The sequence below is a fragment of the Mus caroli genome, chromosome 7 (assembly GCF_900094665.2).
Source record: "Mus caroli chromosome 7, CAROLI_EIJ_v1.1, whole genome shotgun sequence".
In the NCBI taxonomy this organism is placed as follows: Eukaryota; Metazoa; Chordata; class Mammalia; order Rodentia; family Muridae; genus Mus; species Mus caroli.
In genome coordinates this window covers 46,987,461-47,004,100 of record NC_034576.1, presented here as the reverse complement: position 1 = coordinate 47,004,100, position 16,640 = coordinate 46,987,461, and the positions used below count along the sequence as shown (strand labels likewise).

At 49.5% G+C, this 16,640-nt stretch overlaps 2 protein-coding genes across 4 annotated transcripts in view; one reads left to right on the top strand and one right to left on the bottom strand.

Annotated features, from left to right (window-relative positions):
* Nosip (nitric oxide synthase interacting protein) overlaps positions 1 to 7,226 on the bottom strand; it is a 17,251-nt gene extending 10,025 nt beyond the window's left edge. Inside the window, exon 1 of the mRNA XM_021167171.2 lies at positions 7,123 to 7,226. The gene's annotated coding sequence lies outside the window, so the exon portion shown is untranslated. The remainder of the gene's footprint in view (positions 1 to 7,122) is intronic.
* Positions 7,227 to 7,233: 7 nt separating this feature from the next.
* Positions 7,234 to 16,258, top strand: Prrg2 (proline rich and Gla domain 2). 3 transcript variants are annotated; one of them, XM_021167172.2, is made up of 8 exons: positions 7,258 to 7,276; positions 8,005 to 8,069; positions 8,774 to 8,925; positions 9,250 to 9,431; positions 9,625 to 9,664; positions 12,757 to 12,898; positions 15,209 to 15,337; positions 15,649 to 16,258. In XM_021167172.2, exons 3-8 carry the CDS (start codon positions 8,841 to 8,843, stop codon positions 15,665 to 15,667), a joined length of 597 nt encoding a protein of 198 aa, XP_021022831.1. In that variant the 5' UTR covers positions 7,258 to 7,276; positions 8,005 to 8,069; positions 8,774 to 8,840; the 3' UTR covers positions 15,668 to 16,258. The 3 variants fall into 3 exon arrangements, with proteins under 3 accessions (XP_021022832.1, XP_021022831.1, XP_021022834.1); XM_021167173.2 differs by lacking the exon at positions 8,005 to 8,069 and having other exon boundaries at positions 7,234 to 7,276; XM_021167175.2 differs by lacking the exon at positions 7,258 to 7,276 and having other exon boundaries at positions 7,981 to 8,069; positions 9,277 to 9,431.
* The last annotated feature ends 382 nt before the right edge of the window (positions 16,259 to 16,640 follow it).

The following is a 16,640-nucleotide window of genomic DNA, read 5'->3' as shown; positions in this document are numbered from 1 at the left end:
AAAAAAAAAAAAATCAAGATCTGGTGTCATGTGTCTGTCACTCCAGCTACCTGAGAGGGTGAAGCAGAAGGGCCAAAAATTCAAGGCCAGCTTCATCTACAGAGTGCAGTCAATTTATTTCCACCTACTGACTGCTTTAAAACCCTTGCCTCACATAGAGGAGGAGTGAGTGCCCAGTCCTGATCCTATCCCCCCACTTCTGTTGGCCTTTGTTTTTGTTTTTCAGTACATTTACACAGACTGAATACTGAGATATTTACTGATAGTGAGATATCTTTTTTCTACTTAATTTTGTGTAGTTTTTCAAGACAAGAGTTTCTCTGTGTAACTCTGGCTGTCCTGGAAGTAGTTCTATAGACGAGGCTGGCCTCGAACTCAAGAGATCCACCTACCTATGCCTGCTGGGCGCTGAGAGTTTCCTGAGAGCTGAGATTAGAGGAATGTGCCACCACACCCAGCTTTGTTTGCTGCCTGCTTGTATGCCTGCACGCCAGAAGAGGGCACCAGATCTCACTATAGACAGATGGTTGTGGGCCACCCACCATGTGGTTGTGGGCCACCATGTGGTTGTGGGAATTGAACTCAGGGTCTCTGGGAAGAGCAGCCAGTGCTCTTAACCTCTGAGCCATCTCTCCAGCCCCTCCCCACTTTTAAATGTTAAGTGTGTGCCTGTGTGTGTATGAACATGTGAATTCAGATGCCCATATAGGCCAGAAGAGGGTGATCTCTCAGAAGAGAGCCCCACAGTTACAGGCCATTGTAAGCTGCCCCATCTTAAAACATTTTTAAAAACAAGCTGAGACATCTCTCCAGCCAGAACTGCTGGCTGTGGTGCCACAGTCACACTCTCCCATCTGTCTCCTAAGGGTCTCCTTTGCCCAGGACGTTGAGGCTTACGGGGGGAGCAGCTTGCCTAGAGCAGAGGACTGTGGATTGCTGATTGCCGAGACTGCTAACTTCCTTTCAGAAGTCTACACCCCTATCTCTGATATTATAGGGTTTGCCCTTATTTTATTTTTATTCCCTTACGCATATGCAGTTTAATTTCTGAGGTCACATGAAGCTTGGAGTCTTTGAATACTCAGATGGCCAATTGATTGAATAGACACATGTGCCCTTGTCTGACTTGTGTGTGTGCAGTGGGATTGGAGCTAAGGGAGTCTGCAAGTTTGCAAGGTAGAGGCTCTACCTCTGAGCCACATTCCTGCCTTTCATTGGAGGATTCTTCCAGGCCCCTCATTGGAGGATCCTACGTAGAGGCTCTACCTCTGAGCCACATTCCTTGCCTTTCATTGGAGGATCCTAGGCAGAGTCTCTACCTCTGAGCCACATTCCCTACCCCTCATTGGAGGATTCTAGGGGCTCTGCCTCTGAGCCACATCTCAATTTTAGTAGTTTCATTTATTGCTTTTTTATATTAAGACAGGGTATCATCTATAACTTAGTTTAGCTTTTCTCTCAAAGTCCTCTAGAGTCAATACCTTCCTCACTTTATAGGCAAGAAAGCAGACCCAAGGCTAGAAACTTAGCTTAATGTTAGGGTACAGTTTTAGCACCTTACCCCCCGCCCCAATACTACAAGCTAGAAATACCAAGGAACTTTTCAGAGGGGACCTGGGGCTCAAGATAAAATCCAAACTACAGACTCTGCAGTGTAGGAGGAATGAGGATCTTTTAGTCTCCTGGAAGAGCTGGCTCAGGCAATGCCTGTGGGTGGCTGCCATTGAGAGAGAAGCCTATGGAGACTGGGAAGCCATTTGGTATACAAAGTGAACAAAACCTAGCTGAGCTGCAGGGGCTTCAGCCACAACTCACAGAGCCACTGGACACTACACAGCAGTCACTTAAATTATTAAAAAAAAAAAAGTTTGTTTCCTATTTGAGGTGTGTCTGTGTCTCATACTATATATAGCTAGCTCAGGCTAGCCTAGAACTAAGTGTATAGCTCAGGCTAGCCTTGAACTCCCAGCAATCTCCCTATGTCAGCCTCCTAAGGGCTGGGATGACAGGACTGTGTCACCACACCTGACTTATAGCCATTTTCTCGGAGGGACTGTAAGTCTAAGCTTGGGTAACATAGTGGTGGTGATGACCCCATCCCTGCTTTGCAGATGGCTGTCCTCTGAGGCAGGGTCTTGTTAACCAGGTTAGCCTCAACCTTGCTATATAGTCAGGGACAACCTTGAATTCCCCTTCTCCTGCCTGCTCCAGTGGTGGTAACAGCTTGTATTATCAATACCCAATCAGTATTGAAAAAACAAGCTGTTACCACCTGGATAATTGGATCCTGGTCCATTCTACCCACTGAGCCACACCCCTCCTTTTGCCATTCCTTTTATGAGAACACAAACCTCCTGCAACTGTATTAATTACCCTCATGGCCCAACAAATGCAATCTCTGAAGGAAGCCAACTAGCCGAGGTTTGGTCTGTTGCTATGTATTGGAATGCTAAGTGTGTGTGGGGGAGGGGCTGGCACCAGGTTGACCCAGAGATGAGAGAGTCCGCACATAGACCCAAGTGACACTGACTTTGCTGGGCTTGGTATTCCTGGGCTTGGTGTTCCTGGGCTTGCAAGTCGGAGGAGACCACCACAGGAGAGAAGAAAGGAAAAGAGAAGAAAAATGCCCTGTGTTAGGAGGGCTGGCCAATTGGAGTTAAAAGCAGCCCAGATGAAATCCGGTAAGTAGCAACTCAGAGTTATAGATTTTTAATAGCACAGCAGGTATGTATCTGCACAGCATTAATGCTGATAAAAGGTTTATTGTAAATAATAAAAGTTGTGTTCCTTTATCGGGGAACTGAAAGATCGAGGTGGGGTAGAAGTAGAAGCCCCAGATTGAGATTAAGCATTTTTTACAACAAAAACGGCAGGGAACCTGCTCCCCACACGTGACTTCAGTGCGGGACACTGACATTCATTGTCAGTCTACCACCAAAAGCTAACCAGCAGGCAGGAAGACTTCCCCGACAGCTGACTGCTAGCCAGAGTGTGGTTCCTCAAGTCCTGGGAAGCAGAGAGCCGAAGTCAGGTGGAAGCCGTGCAGTGAGTTCCAGGCTAGTCCTGGTTACAGAGAGAGAACCTGTCTCAGAAGAAACACACAAAATAACAAAAAAAACCAAAGACAGTCTGGCCAGCTACAGTGGCAACACGTACTCTGGAGGGAGATGTTTGTTTTTGGACAAGGGAGAAGGGACTGAGGTGCACATCAAAGCAGACTGGGCCTCCAGGTTCTCCCAGCATCCCCCAGTCCCTACCTGACATACCCCCTGACAAAGCCCCCAACCTTGAACTTTTTCTCTTCTTTCCCTCCCCTCCTGCCCACCATGGTTACTCCCTGGCTTCAATCCTTGGCACCAGTGAGCTCGCCTATAGAAGAGCAGCTTCCCAATAAACCTGCCTTTAATATAACCTATTGGCTCACTTCACAGGCAGGGAAGAAATAGCCTATCAGTAGAAGGAGAATCAGGAGTTCAAGGCCAGTCTAGACTAGAGAGTAGGACCCTGTCTTAAACACACGCACACACAGAGAGAGATAGAGAGATAGAGATAGAGATAGAGAGAGAGAGAGAGAGAGAGAGAACACAACAACAACAACAACAAAAACAAGCCTAATGGTGGTGGGGGTGCAGCCCTCAATCCCAGCACTTGGCAGAGACAGCCAGATCTCTGAGTTCAAGGCTAGCCTACTTTACAGAGTAGGTTTCAGCAGGACTACACAGAGAAACCCTGTCTCTAAAAACCAAAGCAGCATTAGTAGCAACTTACTATAATATATAAACAAACAAAGCAGGCCCTGGCTGAGAGCTTATGTGTAGGCCTGCAGCCCAGCTCAGTTAGGAGGTGCTTGCTGCACCCAGGTCTAAATCCAGTAAACCAGGCGTGGTACACAGCTTTCACCCCAGCCCCTGGGAGGAAGAAGCTGACGGATCTCTGAGTTCGAGGCTAGCTTGGTCTACAGAGCCAGTTCTAGCTCAGCCAGGTCTACACAGAGAAACCCTGCTCAAAAACAACTGGCTGGGGAGATGGCTCAATGGTTAAGAACACTGTTCTTCCAGAGGTCCTGGGTTCAAATCCTAGCCAACACGTGACGGCTCACAGCCATCTACATCTGATGCTCTCTTCTGGCATGCAGGTGCACGTGTAGACAGAGCACTCATACATAAAAATAAATAAATAAATATGTGTATATATAAAAATATATATGTGTGTGCGTGTGTATATATATATATATATATATATATATATATATATATATATATATTTGGTTTTTCAAGACAGGGTTTCTCTGTATAGCCCTGGCTGTCCTGGAACTCACTTTGTAGAACAGGCTGGCCTCGAACTCAGAAATCCATCTGCCTCTGCCTCCCAAATGCTGGGATCAAAGGCGTGTGCCACCACGCCTGGCTTGATAAATACATTTTTAAAACACCATCAATTAAAAAAAAAATGACACCGGGCGTGGTGGCGCACGCCTTTAATCCCAGCACTCGGGAGGCAGAGGCAGGCGGATTTCTGAGTTCGAGGCCAGCCTGGTCTACAAAGTGAGCTCCAGGACAGCCAGGGCTATACAGAGAAACCCTGTCTCGTAAAAACCAAAATAAAAAAAATAAAAAAAAATTAAAAAAAATGACAAAGCTTGGGGTTGGAGAGATGGCTTAGGGTTAAGAGCACTTTCTGCTCTTGCAAAGGACCTGTTCTGTTCCCAGCACCCACGCCAGATGGCTCACAATACCAGCTCCACGAAGGACACAGTGTCTCCTTCTGCCTTCTGTGGGCTCACCCAAACATTCAGAGACACACCTGGATTTCAAACCCAGAGCCCCCCGCCCCCAATTAAAATGAAAACCATAATGAGAAACCAGTTTGTGTCCCACATGTAATCAAACAGTCAAGAAGTGAGAATAAAGAGGTATAGAGACCAGAACATGGATGGAGACACACACACACACACCTCAGTGGGGAGGTGGAGGTTCCTCCAGAGCAACAACACAGTCACTGGGCCACTGATTTTACTCCCCATGAATGGAAGAAGGCGTCCATATAAGCCTTGTGCACAAATGCTCACAGCAGCACCTCGTACAGCCAATAGAGACAATCCTAAAGGTCCACCAAGTGATGGAGAAACAAGGCACGGCATAGCTCAGACAATAGACTGTTCATCCGCAAACAGGCCATACCAGGGACAGACCTAGAAACAGCACAGTGCGGGGGAGAAGCCAGTCACAAAAGCCCATATACCCTAGGACTGAGTTTAGAAGCAATGTGCCGATTAGGCAAATGCATACGAGTTTAGATACTGTCGAGGACTGGGGATGAGAAAGACTAAGTGGCAAAGAATGTGGGACAAGGTTTTTCTTAGGGGGTGTTAACCACGTCCAGTTTGAGAGGGTAGCTCATGTAGCCCAGGCCTTGGATTCTCTATGCACCTGAGGATGTCCTTGAACTGTTGTTGATTGTTCAGCCTCTACTTACAGAGTAATTACATCTCGGAAGCAGCTTACTGCCTGCTGCCCTTGGAGGCCAGAAGGCATTCAATTCCTCAGGACTGAGGGGATTGCAGGTGTGGTACCACACCCAGAGAACATGCTCTACAATTGTTAGTGATGATGTCAGTACAATTCTGGGTGTATACTACAAACCGCTGAATTGTTTGCTCTAAGTGGGTAAAGTATACAGTATGTGAAATTATATCCCAATAAACCTCACTGAAAATAAGAACATGAGCCAGGAGAGGGGACTGCATGCCGTTAATTTCAGTACCAGGTTGTGCATCTCAAAAAAAAAAACAAAAACAAAAACAAAAACAAAAAACAAAACAAATTAAGAAGCTGGACCGATGGGGCAGTGGCTAAAAGCACTGGCGGTTCTTCCAAAGGACCTGGGTTTGATACCTAACACACACATGGCAGCTCACAACTCCAGTTCTAGGGGATCTAATGGCCTTCTGGCCTCTGTAGGCAGTGCATTCACATGGAGTGAACAATCATAAAAACAGGCAAAACACTCATTTACATAAAATAAAAGGAAAGCATTTCTTTTCTTTTATTTTATTTTCTTTTCAGGATAGTGTCTCACTATGTAGCCCTGGCTGGCCTCAAACTCAGGAAAATCCATCTACCTCTGCGCCCCAGTTCTGGGATCAAAGATGTGTCTATCACACCCCTTAATAAATCTTCTTCTGGGGGGAGCTTTCAAATGTTCTACGTTAAAAAAAAATTATTGGTTCTTTGTGAATTTTACATCATGCACCCTAATCCCACCCATCTCCCCCCACCTCATTACTTTAAATAAATCTTTTTTTTTTTTTTTTGGCCACTGCCCAGCTAATAAATCTTAATCTCTTTACAGAGATATATAGTGAAATTCGATGCAGCCTGGACTACATGCCACCTTGCCTCAAAAAAAAAAAAACATACAATAATCGCTGAGGTGGTGGCGCACGTCTTTAATCCCAGCACTTGGGAGTCAGAGGCAGGCGGATTTCTGAGTTGGAGGCCAGTCTGGTCTACAGAGCTAGTTCCAGGACAGCCAGGGCTACACAGAGAAACTCTGTCTCGAAAAACCAAAAACCAAAAACCCAAAACGAACAATGGGGCGGGGGGGGGGGGTAAGTGCTAGGTGTGGTGGTGCACACTTTTAATCTCAACACTTGGGCGGCAGAGTTTTGCGGATCTTTGTGAGTTTGAGGCTAACTACGTAGCGAGCTCTAGAACAGCAAGGGCTACATACCGAGACTCGGTCTTAAGTAGAATAAAATATTTTAATTGCTTCCAGGAACCTTCAAGGGCCCAAACCACTACTGCTCATTCCCCTCCTCATCACTGTCTAGAAACCCGACCTCAACTCTCACTAACACAGGGAACCCCAAGTTCCCCCTGCACTTGGTGCGCATCACTCCTCTACTGTGGAACTACATTTTCTACAACCAGCCAGGATGAAGGAGACAGTACATGGCATCCTGGGAAATGTAGTTCGTCTTCCAACCTAGGCGTTCAAGAGCGCTGTTAATGATTGACAGGGATTCGGAGTGGGAAACCTTATCCTAGCTCCCTCAGAACTCCAAATTTCTCCCACAAGAAGGAAACTTGGCGACGCGACCCCTCACCGCCTGCAGCTTACCTCAAGAACGGTTATCCGGCTAGTCGTTGTTTCAACTACGTCCCGAACCGGAAAAAGAGTACTGTTTTTAAACTCCACTCCTCCTACTTCCGCCCGACAGGAGAAGACCGGAAATAACTCTGCCCCTAGTCGCGGAGGCGCTTCGCCTGGCTTGGTAAGTGCTTTCTTCTTCTCTTCCATCCCCCCGGAAACGTGAGTGACTACTCGAAGGTTCCGGTGAGCGAAAGTGGTTTCACTCTGGGAGACACCTTAGCCTGTTCTAGGCATTACCCAGAGCGGGGCAGTTGCTTTGAGTCTCTTCAAGTTTGAGTTTGGAGACTAACTCCGTCACCCGAAGAGTCTGATATCCAGTTCCCCAAATATATACTTATTTTTTTCTCCCATTGCATCTTAAGAATCGATAAGTAAGAACTCTTTCCCCTATTATAGAAAAAGCAATGATCAAAGATCTCGAGACTAAACTGTCCAAGTTATCCTCAGGAAACAGATTTATTGTGGTACCGCCCAGTTATTCTAGGAACCAAAGAATTCCCTTCCCACCAGTGTGTAGATCTCTTGAGACCTAAGATTTATTTTCCTGGCTCTGCCAAGTCGTCTGTAGAGAGAGACTCGGGCTGGACAAGGAGGGAAGAGGAGACTCTAATAAAGCCCCCTAGATCCCTCCATGGTGTCGGAAAGCCTTGTTTCTTCTGTGTGGGGCGGTGGCACTGAAGACCTTGATCCTATGGTCCCTTTAAGTACTTTGTCCCTTACCTGAGTCCCTCCCAAAGAAGGTAATCGGTAGCCCCGCCCCCTGCCAGTAGCCGGCTGGGGCCTACTAGTAACCAAGGCGGAGCTCCCCTCCTCGCTCTCCCCTCCCCTCTTGCCTACCCCTTTGCACAGCTGGCTACTGCTGTCCCAGAGGGTCTTCATTAAAGAAAAGAGGCAGAGCTCCCAGCCCTGGCCAGGTAAGTGGGTGCATGCTCCCCGAGAAACTTCTGGGTAGGGGATCTGGTGTCCTGATTCCCCACGTTATTGGGATCTAGAAACTTGGGACCCAAGCTCTAGGCTGTGGATCCCCAGGGCTCTGTCCCCTGAAGCCTTCAAGACCTAGAAATATACGACCTGCTCTGTCGTGTAGTCTTTGATCTTTGAGGCTCGATGAGGCAACAGGCAGAGGGAGGTTGACTTGGAATGTAATCTGCTGGGCTGGAAGGGACGAGGGTTGATGATGAGCCTGTTTAAATGCCTACTGTGTGTTGTCAGGTTTGTGATAGGTAGAGAAAGAAAGCCTCAGCGACTGTGTGCTTATTATTGGGAGAGCACTGTCACCTCCAAAGTCCTCCTCTGACATTTGAAAACCTGGTACAATAGGCAAGTGACTTTACTACCTGGTAACACGTTCTTCACCTATAAAAATGGCAGGAGTAATAGGACTGGTTTGAAAATTAAGATGAGCTGGGCAGTGGTGGTGCACGCCTTTAATCCCAGCACTTGGGAGGCAGAAGCAGGCGGATTTCTGAGTTTGAGGCCAGCCTGGTCTACAGAGTGAGTTCCAGGACAGCCAGGGCTACACAGAGAAGCCCTGACTTGATAAAGTCCTGAGTTGATAAAGACCCACGGTGTCTGGCATGGGACACCGGTTGGTTACTTGCTTTTATCGTGATGGCAGAGTGCGGGCAGGGAGTCCTGGCCTCCTCACTCCACTGCAGCATTTGTCATCTGGGAGTCCACACAGTATGAGGGGCCGTCCTTCCCTGCTCTTAGTCTATATGGGATTGGCCACCTGCCTGGACACCTCACCTCACAGAGAGCAAAACCAAGGTGAGTGTTTGGAGAAGAGCCTTGCAGAGGTTTAGTTCTACCTTCCCCTAGCCAGAAGACTTCCTAGCTTCCTGGACCCGGAACCCTTCTCCCTCAGATCCTAGGGTCTGTGCCCTGGCTTCTCCCCTCAGATCCACATGGCCATCACTGCTTCAGAAGTAGAGTTCCAGATTCCAGTCTTCCTCCTTCATGCCCAATGGTGAAAACTCTGGCTCCTCTTGCTCAGGGTTCTCCAGGCCTGTCCCGCACCCCTAGGACCCCATTAGTTCTTTGTCTTCTTTGTCCTCCGTCCTAAGGACTTGCTTTTGACTCTGATGTCCTTAGTTCTTGACATCTTCCTGGATCCCCCAGAGGCCCAGAGTTTCTTAGTTGGCCGCAGGCGTTTTCCTCGTGCTAACCACTGGGACCTGGAGTTGCTGACCCCTGGGAACCTGGAACGGGAGTGTCTGGAGGAGAGGTGCTCCTGGGAGGAGGCCCGGGAGTACTTTGAGGACAACACACTGACGGTGAGGGCCTCAGAGGACCCTGGCATCGAGGGCCTGTCTGCCTTCTCTAGATGTTTAGGATCACAGGCTCCAGCCTGCAGCTCCCTCCTCACCTCCCTGGGGTCTCCTATGTCAGGGTGGACTGGTGGGGTGGGGGCGGGGCATGACTTTTCGTGTTCAGTTGCTATCTTTTCCTTCTCTTCTCTAACCCTAGGAGCGCTTCTGGGAGAGCTATACGTACAATGGCAAGGGAGGTGAGTGACGCTTCTCAGCCCTCTAGTCCTGTGTTGGGGAAGTAGCCTTTAGCCCTGGAGTTCAATCCAACATCCCCTCCACACGTACAGGACTACCTTCCCTCCAATCGCATGCTGTTCAGGGATGACTGACAAGGTGTCTCCTCTGTTTCCACTATGGCCCTTGTCTGAGAAACCCAGCACACGGTGTTCACATTCATAGGAGGACCCCCGAGTCCCCAGGAGGGGGACTTGTGGTGAACAGATGATAGAAAGAGTTATTGTCAGAGGGACAAACTCACCTGCGGACCTTCTTTAGAGTCCAGAGCCCCAGCCCCTTACAAGCATCTTGGTTGCTAGTGGGGCTGTTACCTAGCAACAGAGCTAAGGCAGGAAGCCTGGTCATTCTCACCTGTCCAGTTTGCCCACCCTAGCCCCTCCTCTGAGTTCTAAAGCCCTCATCTTGGTTTAAGCTTTGTTGCTAAGGGGGGCTGCTCCTTAGCAACAGGGCCCTGGCCAGGCCAGACAGAGGAAGCCAGAAACACTACCTGGCTTCCTTCCCCTCCCCCACAGCTCCATGCCAGCCACAGCCAGCCTGGTTGCTAAGGAGGCCTTCTCCCTAGCAACCGTACCTAGCTGGAGGACCAGGGCCTCCTGCCCAGCTGGAGGACCCCCCTCTGGGCACCAGCTGCCCCACCCCCTCAAGGCATGGTTGCTAGGGGTGGATGCACCTTAGCAACAGGCCCTAGGTCTGTCCTAGAGTCCTCACAGTGAAACTGGTTGCTAGGGGAGATAGCTCCTTTTCACCAATCTTAGCAAGACCTAGTGGCTCCTTGGATCACCTGAAATCTGCCAGATTTTGGGAGACCTGCCTTCTCATTGCAAGCTAAAAGCGGAGATGGGGGTGGGTATGGCAGGTAGCCAGATCTGATGGCACTGGCCTTGGCCTGGCAATCCTGGCTACTCCAGAGGCTGGAGCAAAAAGATTGTGAGTTCAAGGCCAGCCTCTGCTACATGTCAAGTCTGAGGTCAGTTTGAGACTCCCTGTCACCATTAAACAAAACCAAGAGCTGGAGCGATATCTCAGTGGATAAAGTGCACGCCATGCCACCTGAGAACCCGAGTTCCATCCCTAGACCCTACAGGAAGAAGCTGGGCATGCTAGTGTACCTTTGGAGTTCCACTGTTTGAGAGGAAAGACAGAAGGGAGGAACCATGGGGCTCCCTGGCTAACCAGCCCCCCTAAATCAGCAAGCCCAGGTCTAAGGAGGCAGGCCAGTAAGATAGCTCAGCAGCGGATGCCTGAGGATGTAAGTTCAGTTCCCAGATACCGCGTGATAGAAGGAGAGTACTGACTTCTGGAAGTTGTTCTATGTCCTCTACATGCATGTGGCACCCAAGTGCCCCCACACAGACAGACGCACATGGATGTGCACATATAAATAATTAAATAAAAATTAGCAACAAAAAATATTTGTCCCTGGGGGAACACATTTAAGGTTGAACTGTGGTCACCTCACATACACACAGGTATCTATTTGTTTTTTAAGGGCTAGAGAGATGGTGGAGCACTTGAGAGCACTTGCTGCAGTTGCAGAGTACTGGAGCTTGCCTCCCTGGACCCTGGTTGGGTGCTGCTCATGCCTGGCAGTAGTTTTAGCAGATCCAGAGGATCCAGTATCTTCCTTTGACCTCTGCAGGCATGCACACATGTGTACCTGCTTCCCCTGCACACACACACAGATAAAAATAGAATAATAACATAGGTCTTTTAGGAAATCAGTAGGAGGCTGGAGAGATGACTTGGGGGTTAAGAGCACTTTCTACTCTTGCCTGTTGGGTCCAGGTCCCAGTGCTAGCACAATATTGTGACCTTAGTGGTCACAATAATTAACTCCAGTTCCAGGGGATCCAGCATCCTCTTCTGACCTCATTGCACCAGGCATGAATGGCGTGCACCTATACATAAAATAACATAAATCTCTTTTTAAAGCTAGGTGTTCCCTGGGCCAGTGGTGACATACAAATCTAATCTCATCTCTAACTCTGCGGTTCCAGGAGAGTTACAGCCAACTCTCTTTTCTAGGCTTTGTAGGTACGAGCCATGCATGTGGTGCAAAGACACATATACAAGCAAACCACCCATACACATAAGATAAAAATAAAGATATTTTTTAATCCCAGCACTCGGGAGGCAGAGGCAGGTGGATTTCTGAGTTCGAGGCCAGCCTGGTCTACAAAGTGAGTTCAAGGCCAGCCTGGTCTGCATAGTGAGTTCCAGGAGGACATCCTGAGGTACACAGTACCCTGTCCCCAAAAAACAACAACAACAACCCTAGAGATTCGATCTCTAACACGACAAAAAAAAAAAAAAATATATATATATAAAGTTCTTTAAAAGTAAAAAGAGCTAAGGTGAACCAAAGCAGATTGTAGATAGGACATTGAAGTCTTGTTTGCTTCCTGTTTGTTGAAAGGGTCTGTACCTTAGGCATGGCTTCAGATAAGTTCAGTATTTCAGGGTGTCCCCCAGTTTATCCATTGTTAAGTGAAGTCTTTCTATCCCTGTAAATGCTGAAGCCTTCCTATGCAATGGCCTTTCCTCCTGTGTTCTGCAGTCAAAGTTCAGTTTATAAGTAGAAGATGCATGTTTGTCTCTTCCTTCTCTGTCCAGTGATGGGGATGGACCAACCCAGGGCCTTACATATTCTGCCCAGCTGCTCTACCTCTGAGCTACAGCATCTCACATTCTCTTCAGTTCCTGTTTTGTGACAAGGTCTCACTAACTTGCCCAGGCTGACCTTGACTTCACTGCCACACAGACTTCTAGCATGGACTCCTCCAGCCTTAGCCTTGAAAAGGAACTGAGATGGCAGGTCTAGCCCATCAGCCACTCCTCAGATCAAAATGGATTTCCAGGAGCTCCTGGGAGGGGGTCACAATCCCATTCTGCAGCCCAGGAAACAGAGGCTCTGAGAAAGCAGTCTCCTTCATTGCCTGAAGGCCCAGGAGCTAGAAGGGGCCTCAGATCTGCTTTGCTTTTCAGCCCATGCCCTCAGGAAAAGGGATTGAGAAGGTGATAATACTGAATCCCTGGCACCCTCTGCCCACAGGGCGTGGACGGGTGGATGTTGCAGGCCTGGCGGTAGGACTGACCTCGGGGATCCTCCTCATTGTCTTGGCCGGCTTGGGAGCCTTTTGGTATCTGCATTATCGACGGCGCCGCCTCAGAGGCCAGGAGTCCTGTCTGCAAGAGTAAGGGGTCCTCTAGGAGGAGGGGGAGGAAAGTGGGAGGAAAACAGCATGTTCGGAGGAGAAGGACTAAAGCTTGGGGTAGGAGACCAATGATGAAGAGTCTGGAGCCACAGCCTATGGAGAGTAGGCTGCCATTCCTGTTGGTCTGCTCGGCAAGCACTGGTTCGTTTTGCAATTGATACCTGTCAGTCGTTTGAGTGCCAGGTTTCAGTGAAGTCATCACTGGATAAAAACTGCAAGTGGCAGGCAGGTGTGGCGGTGCATGCCTTTGATCCCAACACTTGGGAAGCAGAGGCAGGTGGATCTTTGAGTTAGAGGCCAGCCTGGTCTACAGAGCAAGTTCCAGGGCAGCCAGCGCTACACAGAGAAAAACAAACGAAAAGGCAGCTGATGGGGCTGAGTAGGTTGTGGTCCATAGCTGTCTGTGGCATGGTCTTTCCCATGGGTACAAATCACAGCAAGTGTTTTGTTTTTTTGTTTTTTTTTTTCGAGACAGGGTTTCTCTGTATAGCCCTGGCTGTCCTGGAACTCACTTTGTAGACCAGGCTGGCCTCGAACTCAGAAATCCACCTGCCTCTCAAGTGCTGGGATTAAAGGCGTGTGCCACCACTGTCCGACTTTTTTTTTTTTTTTTTTTTTTTTTTTTTTTAACAGCAAGCGTTTGTATGCGCTGGGAGTAGTCTATGGATTTCAGACTAGCAGAGGGTCACAGGGTGCCTCATAGTGGTAGCTGGGGATCATGGTGCTCCCAGCACCTGGGAGGCAGAGGCAGGAAGGTCTAAAATGTTTAAGACCTCTTCATTATAATGTAAATTCAAGGATAGCCTGGGTAACTTAGGGAGAAGCCTCCTCAAAATAAAATGTAGAAAGAACAGTGAGGGTGTAGATGGGTAATGGAATGCCTGTGTAAAGGCTACCCATGAAGGGATGGAAGTAGGGTGCCCTGGGTCCTGAAAAGGGGAAGGCCCATTAAGATTGCTTAGTGGGGCCGGGGGCAGTGGTGGCATGTGCCTTTAATCCAAGCTCTTGGGAGGAAGAGGCAGGTGGATTTCTGAGTTCGAGGCTAGTCTGGTCTACAGAGTGAGTTCCAGGACAGCCAGGGCTACACAGAGAAACCCTGTCTCGAAAAACCAGATTAAAACAAAACAAATGGGGCTGGTGAGATGGCTCAGTGGGTAAGAGCACCCGACTGCTCTTCTGAAGGTCCGAAGTTCAAATCCCAGCAACCACATGGTGGCTCACAACCACCCATAATGAGGTCTGATGCCCTCTTCTGGTGTGTCTGAAGACAGCTACAGTGTACTTACATATAATAAATAGATAAATAAATAAAAAAAAAACCCAAAACAAACAAACAAAAAGATTGCTTAGTGGGTAAAGGAGTTTGCTCCCAAACTTAACAACCACATAGGGACCCATATAGTGAAAGGAGGCACACTCACTCGCCTGTGTTGTCCTTTATTATTTGTGTGTGGGGATCTGTGCATACACAGAGAATATATAACTGCAATTTAAATATCAAAATACAGTGTTAAAGAGAATGGGTTTGGAAGCTGGGCATGCAGCTCACACATGCAGTCCCAGTGCTTGGGTGGCTGGGCAGAAGGACTGTTCCAAGCTCTGAAGCCAGCCCAGGAGACCTGGCCGAAAAGACTGGGTTTGGGAAATTTTGGGACTAAATATTTCTGTGTTGTGTTCGTGTCTGTGTGGACCTCCTGAACTTGGTCTTGTCTGTTCCTGTTGTCTGTCCTGATGTTTCTCTGTTATCCTGGGGCATCTCTGTTTCTGTGGATGAGAGTATACATCTAGGTTCATGTCCATGTTTACCTGTTCATGTCCATCAGGGTGTCCTTTGAGGCACTTTTCTGGGCCATCTCCCTTCCACCTCTGAAGGTCTTGTAGGTTTCTTTCTTTCTTTTTGTTTTGTTTTTTATGAGACAGGGTTTCTCTGTTTAGTCCTGGCTGTCCTGGAACTCACTCTGTAGACCAGGCTGGCCTTGAACTCAGAAATCCGCCTGCCTTTGCCTCCCAAATGCTGGGATTAAAGGCGTGTGTGCCAACACCGCCTGGCTGTAGGCTTCTTTGTATTCGTTTCTTTTAAAGTTTTCTTTTATGTGCCTGGTGCCATCAAAGATCAGAAGAGGGTGTCAGCTCCTCCAGGACTGGAGTTACAGATGGTTGTGAGCAGCCATATGGGTGCTGGAATTAAACCTGGGTCCTCAGCAAGTTCAGCAAGTGTCTTAACCGCTGACCCCCTTGTCTCCAACTACAGTGTAGGTTTTATACTAACCACACTTTTTCTGTCCCCAGGACCGGGCTCATCATCCCCTTGAGTCCTCAGACGCCTCAATCTCCACCCTTGCCCCCAGGCCTTCCCACCTATGAGCAGGCTTTAGCAGCCTCCGGGGTGCACGACGCACCTCCGCCCCCTTACTCCAGGTACGAGGCGGGGCTTCTGCCTGGGTGGTGCCAGAGGGAGAGGCAACGCGTGGGAGGGGCGTGTCCCCAAGGGCAGGGCTTGGTGCTTTGGAAAACCTACATGGGGCGGAGCTTGCAGGGGAGGGCGGACCCTACGCAATTGTCTATAGGGGCGTGGATCAGCCTTGCAAGAGTGCAGCTTTTGAGGAAGGTGGGGCTTGTGCCTACAGGATTGAGGATTGGATGAGGCATCAAGGGCGGGTCGGTGTAGGCTCGGTGGAGGGGGCGGCTAGGATGTTTGACTCTGCACTCCCAACCCCCATCCCCGATAGCCTCAGAAGGCCTCACTGAAGACCTGCTTGGAGCGCGGGCTCCCTGAACTGTGCCCCGATTCATAGCGGATTCCGGAAGTCGCCAGCTTCTTCGACGACTGGGCTTCAGTGTGTCCGTGGGGGAGTCAGGGTCGTCGGACCCGAGGTCTGCCATGACACACGTGTTTCCGCCGGGCACGCATACACGCACGTCCCTGACCATCCTGTTGCCGAGTTGGTGCCCCCGGCCCTCCAGTGACCCTCACACTTCGTCTGAGCAGTGGCCCTGCCTCAGAATGGGCAGACCTTTTAGGAAACTCGGACCAGACGTGACTCGGCTGTCACCCCACTGGTGCCGCGGGGCACGTACGCGCAGGGAACCAGGCCCTTGCACACGCCTGACTTCGTATATTTCCCCACTCGGGCACATGGGCGGTTTGTAATCCAGCATAAAGGTGGGGGGCGCATTTGCAATGTGCTGTAAGCGGGGTGTCACGCTTGTGTTGCACCCGGGTAAATGGAGTTGATCTGAACTGCCCTCTACTAAAAAAACCCTTTGGGAAAGGAAGGGGGGGTGGAAGAAATAAAAAATTGAAACAATGAGAAAAAAATAAAAATGCAAAAGAACTGAGCCCCCTTCCTGGGCGCATTTGCGCGCGGTGGAACTGAATCTCTGTGTACAAGCGCTGTGCCCTACACCCCCGGGCTCCGCTGGAGCGCTCGCGCTCACTCGCTCCCCCCCCCCCCCCTCCCCGGCTCCGCTAGTGCTCGATCGCTCTCTCTCTCTCTCTCTCTCTCTTTTTTTTTTTTTTTTTTTTTTTTTTTACATTTGCACGGGATTGTGGGAGGAAGCGGAGCGCAGCCAGACACCCCGCCGCCCGCCCCCCTTCCCCTCCCCCCTCCCCCTGCCGCCTTGTGCAAAGATGGCTGCACCGTGAGCGCAGAGGAGGAGGAGGTGGCGGCGGCGGAGGCGAAAGAGCGAGCACCCAGCGCCCGCACCCACTCCGGGGCCG

Coding starts and splice junctions, on each gene's coding strand:
- Prrg2 (XM_021167173.2), top strand. CDS start 8,841: ATGAGGGGCCGTCCTTCCCTGCTCTTAGTCTATATGGGATTGGCCACC. Junction 9,432..9,624: donor TTGAGGACAACACACTGACG/GTGAGGGCCTCA, acceptor CTCTAACCCTAG/GAGCGCTTCTGGGAGAGCTA. Junction 12,899..15,208: donor CAGGAGTCCTGTCTGCAAGA/GTAAGGGGTCCT, acceptor TTCTGTCCCCAG/GACCGGGCTCATCATCCCCT.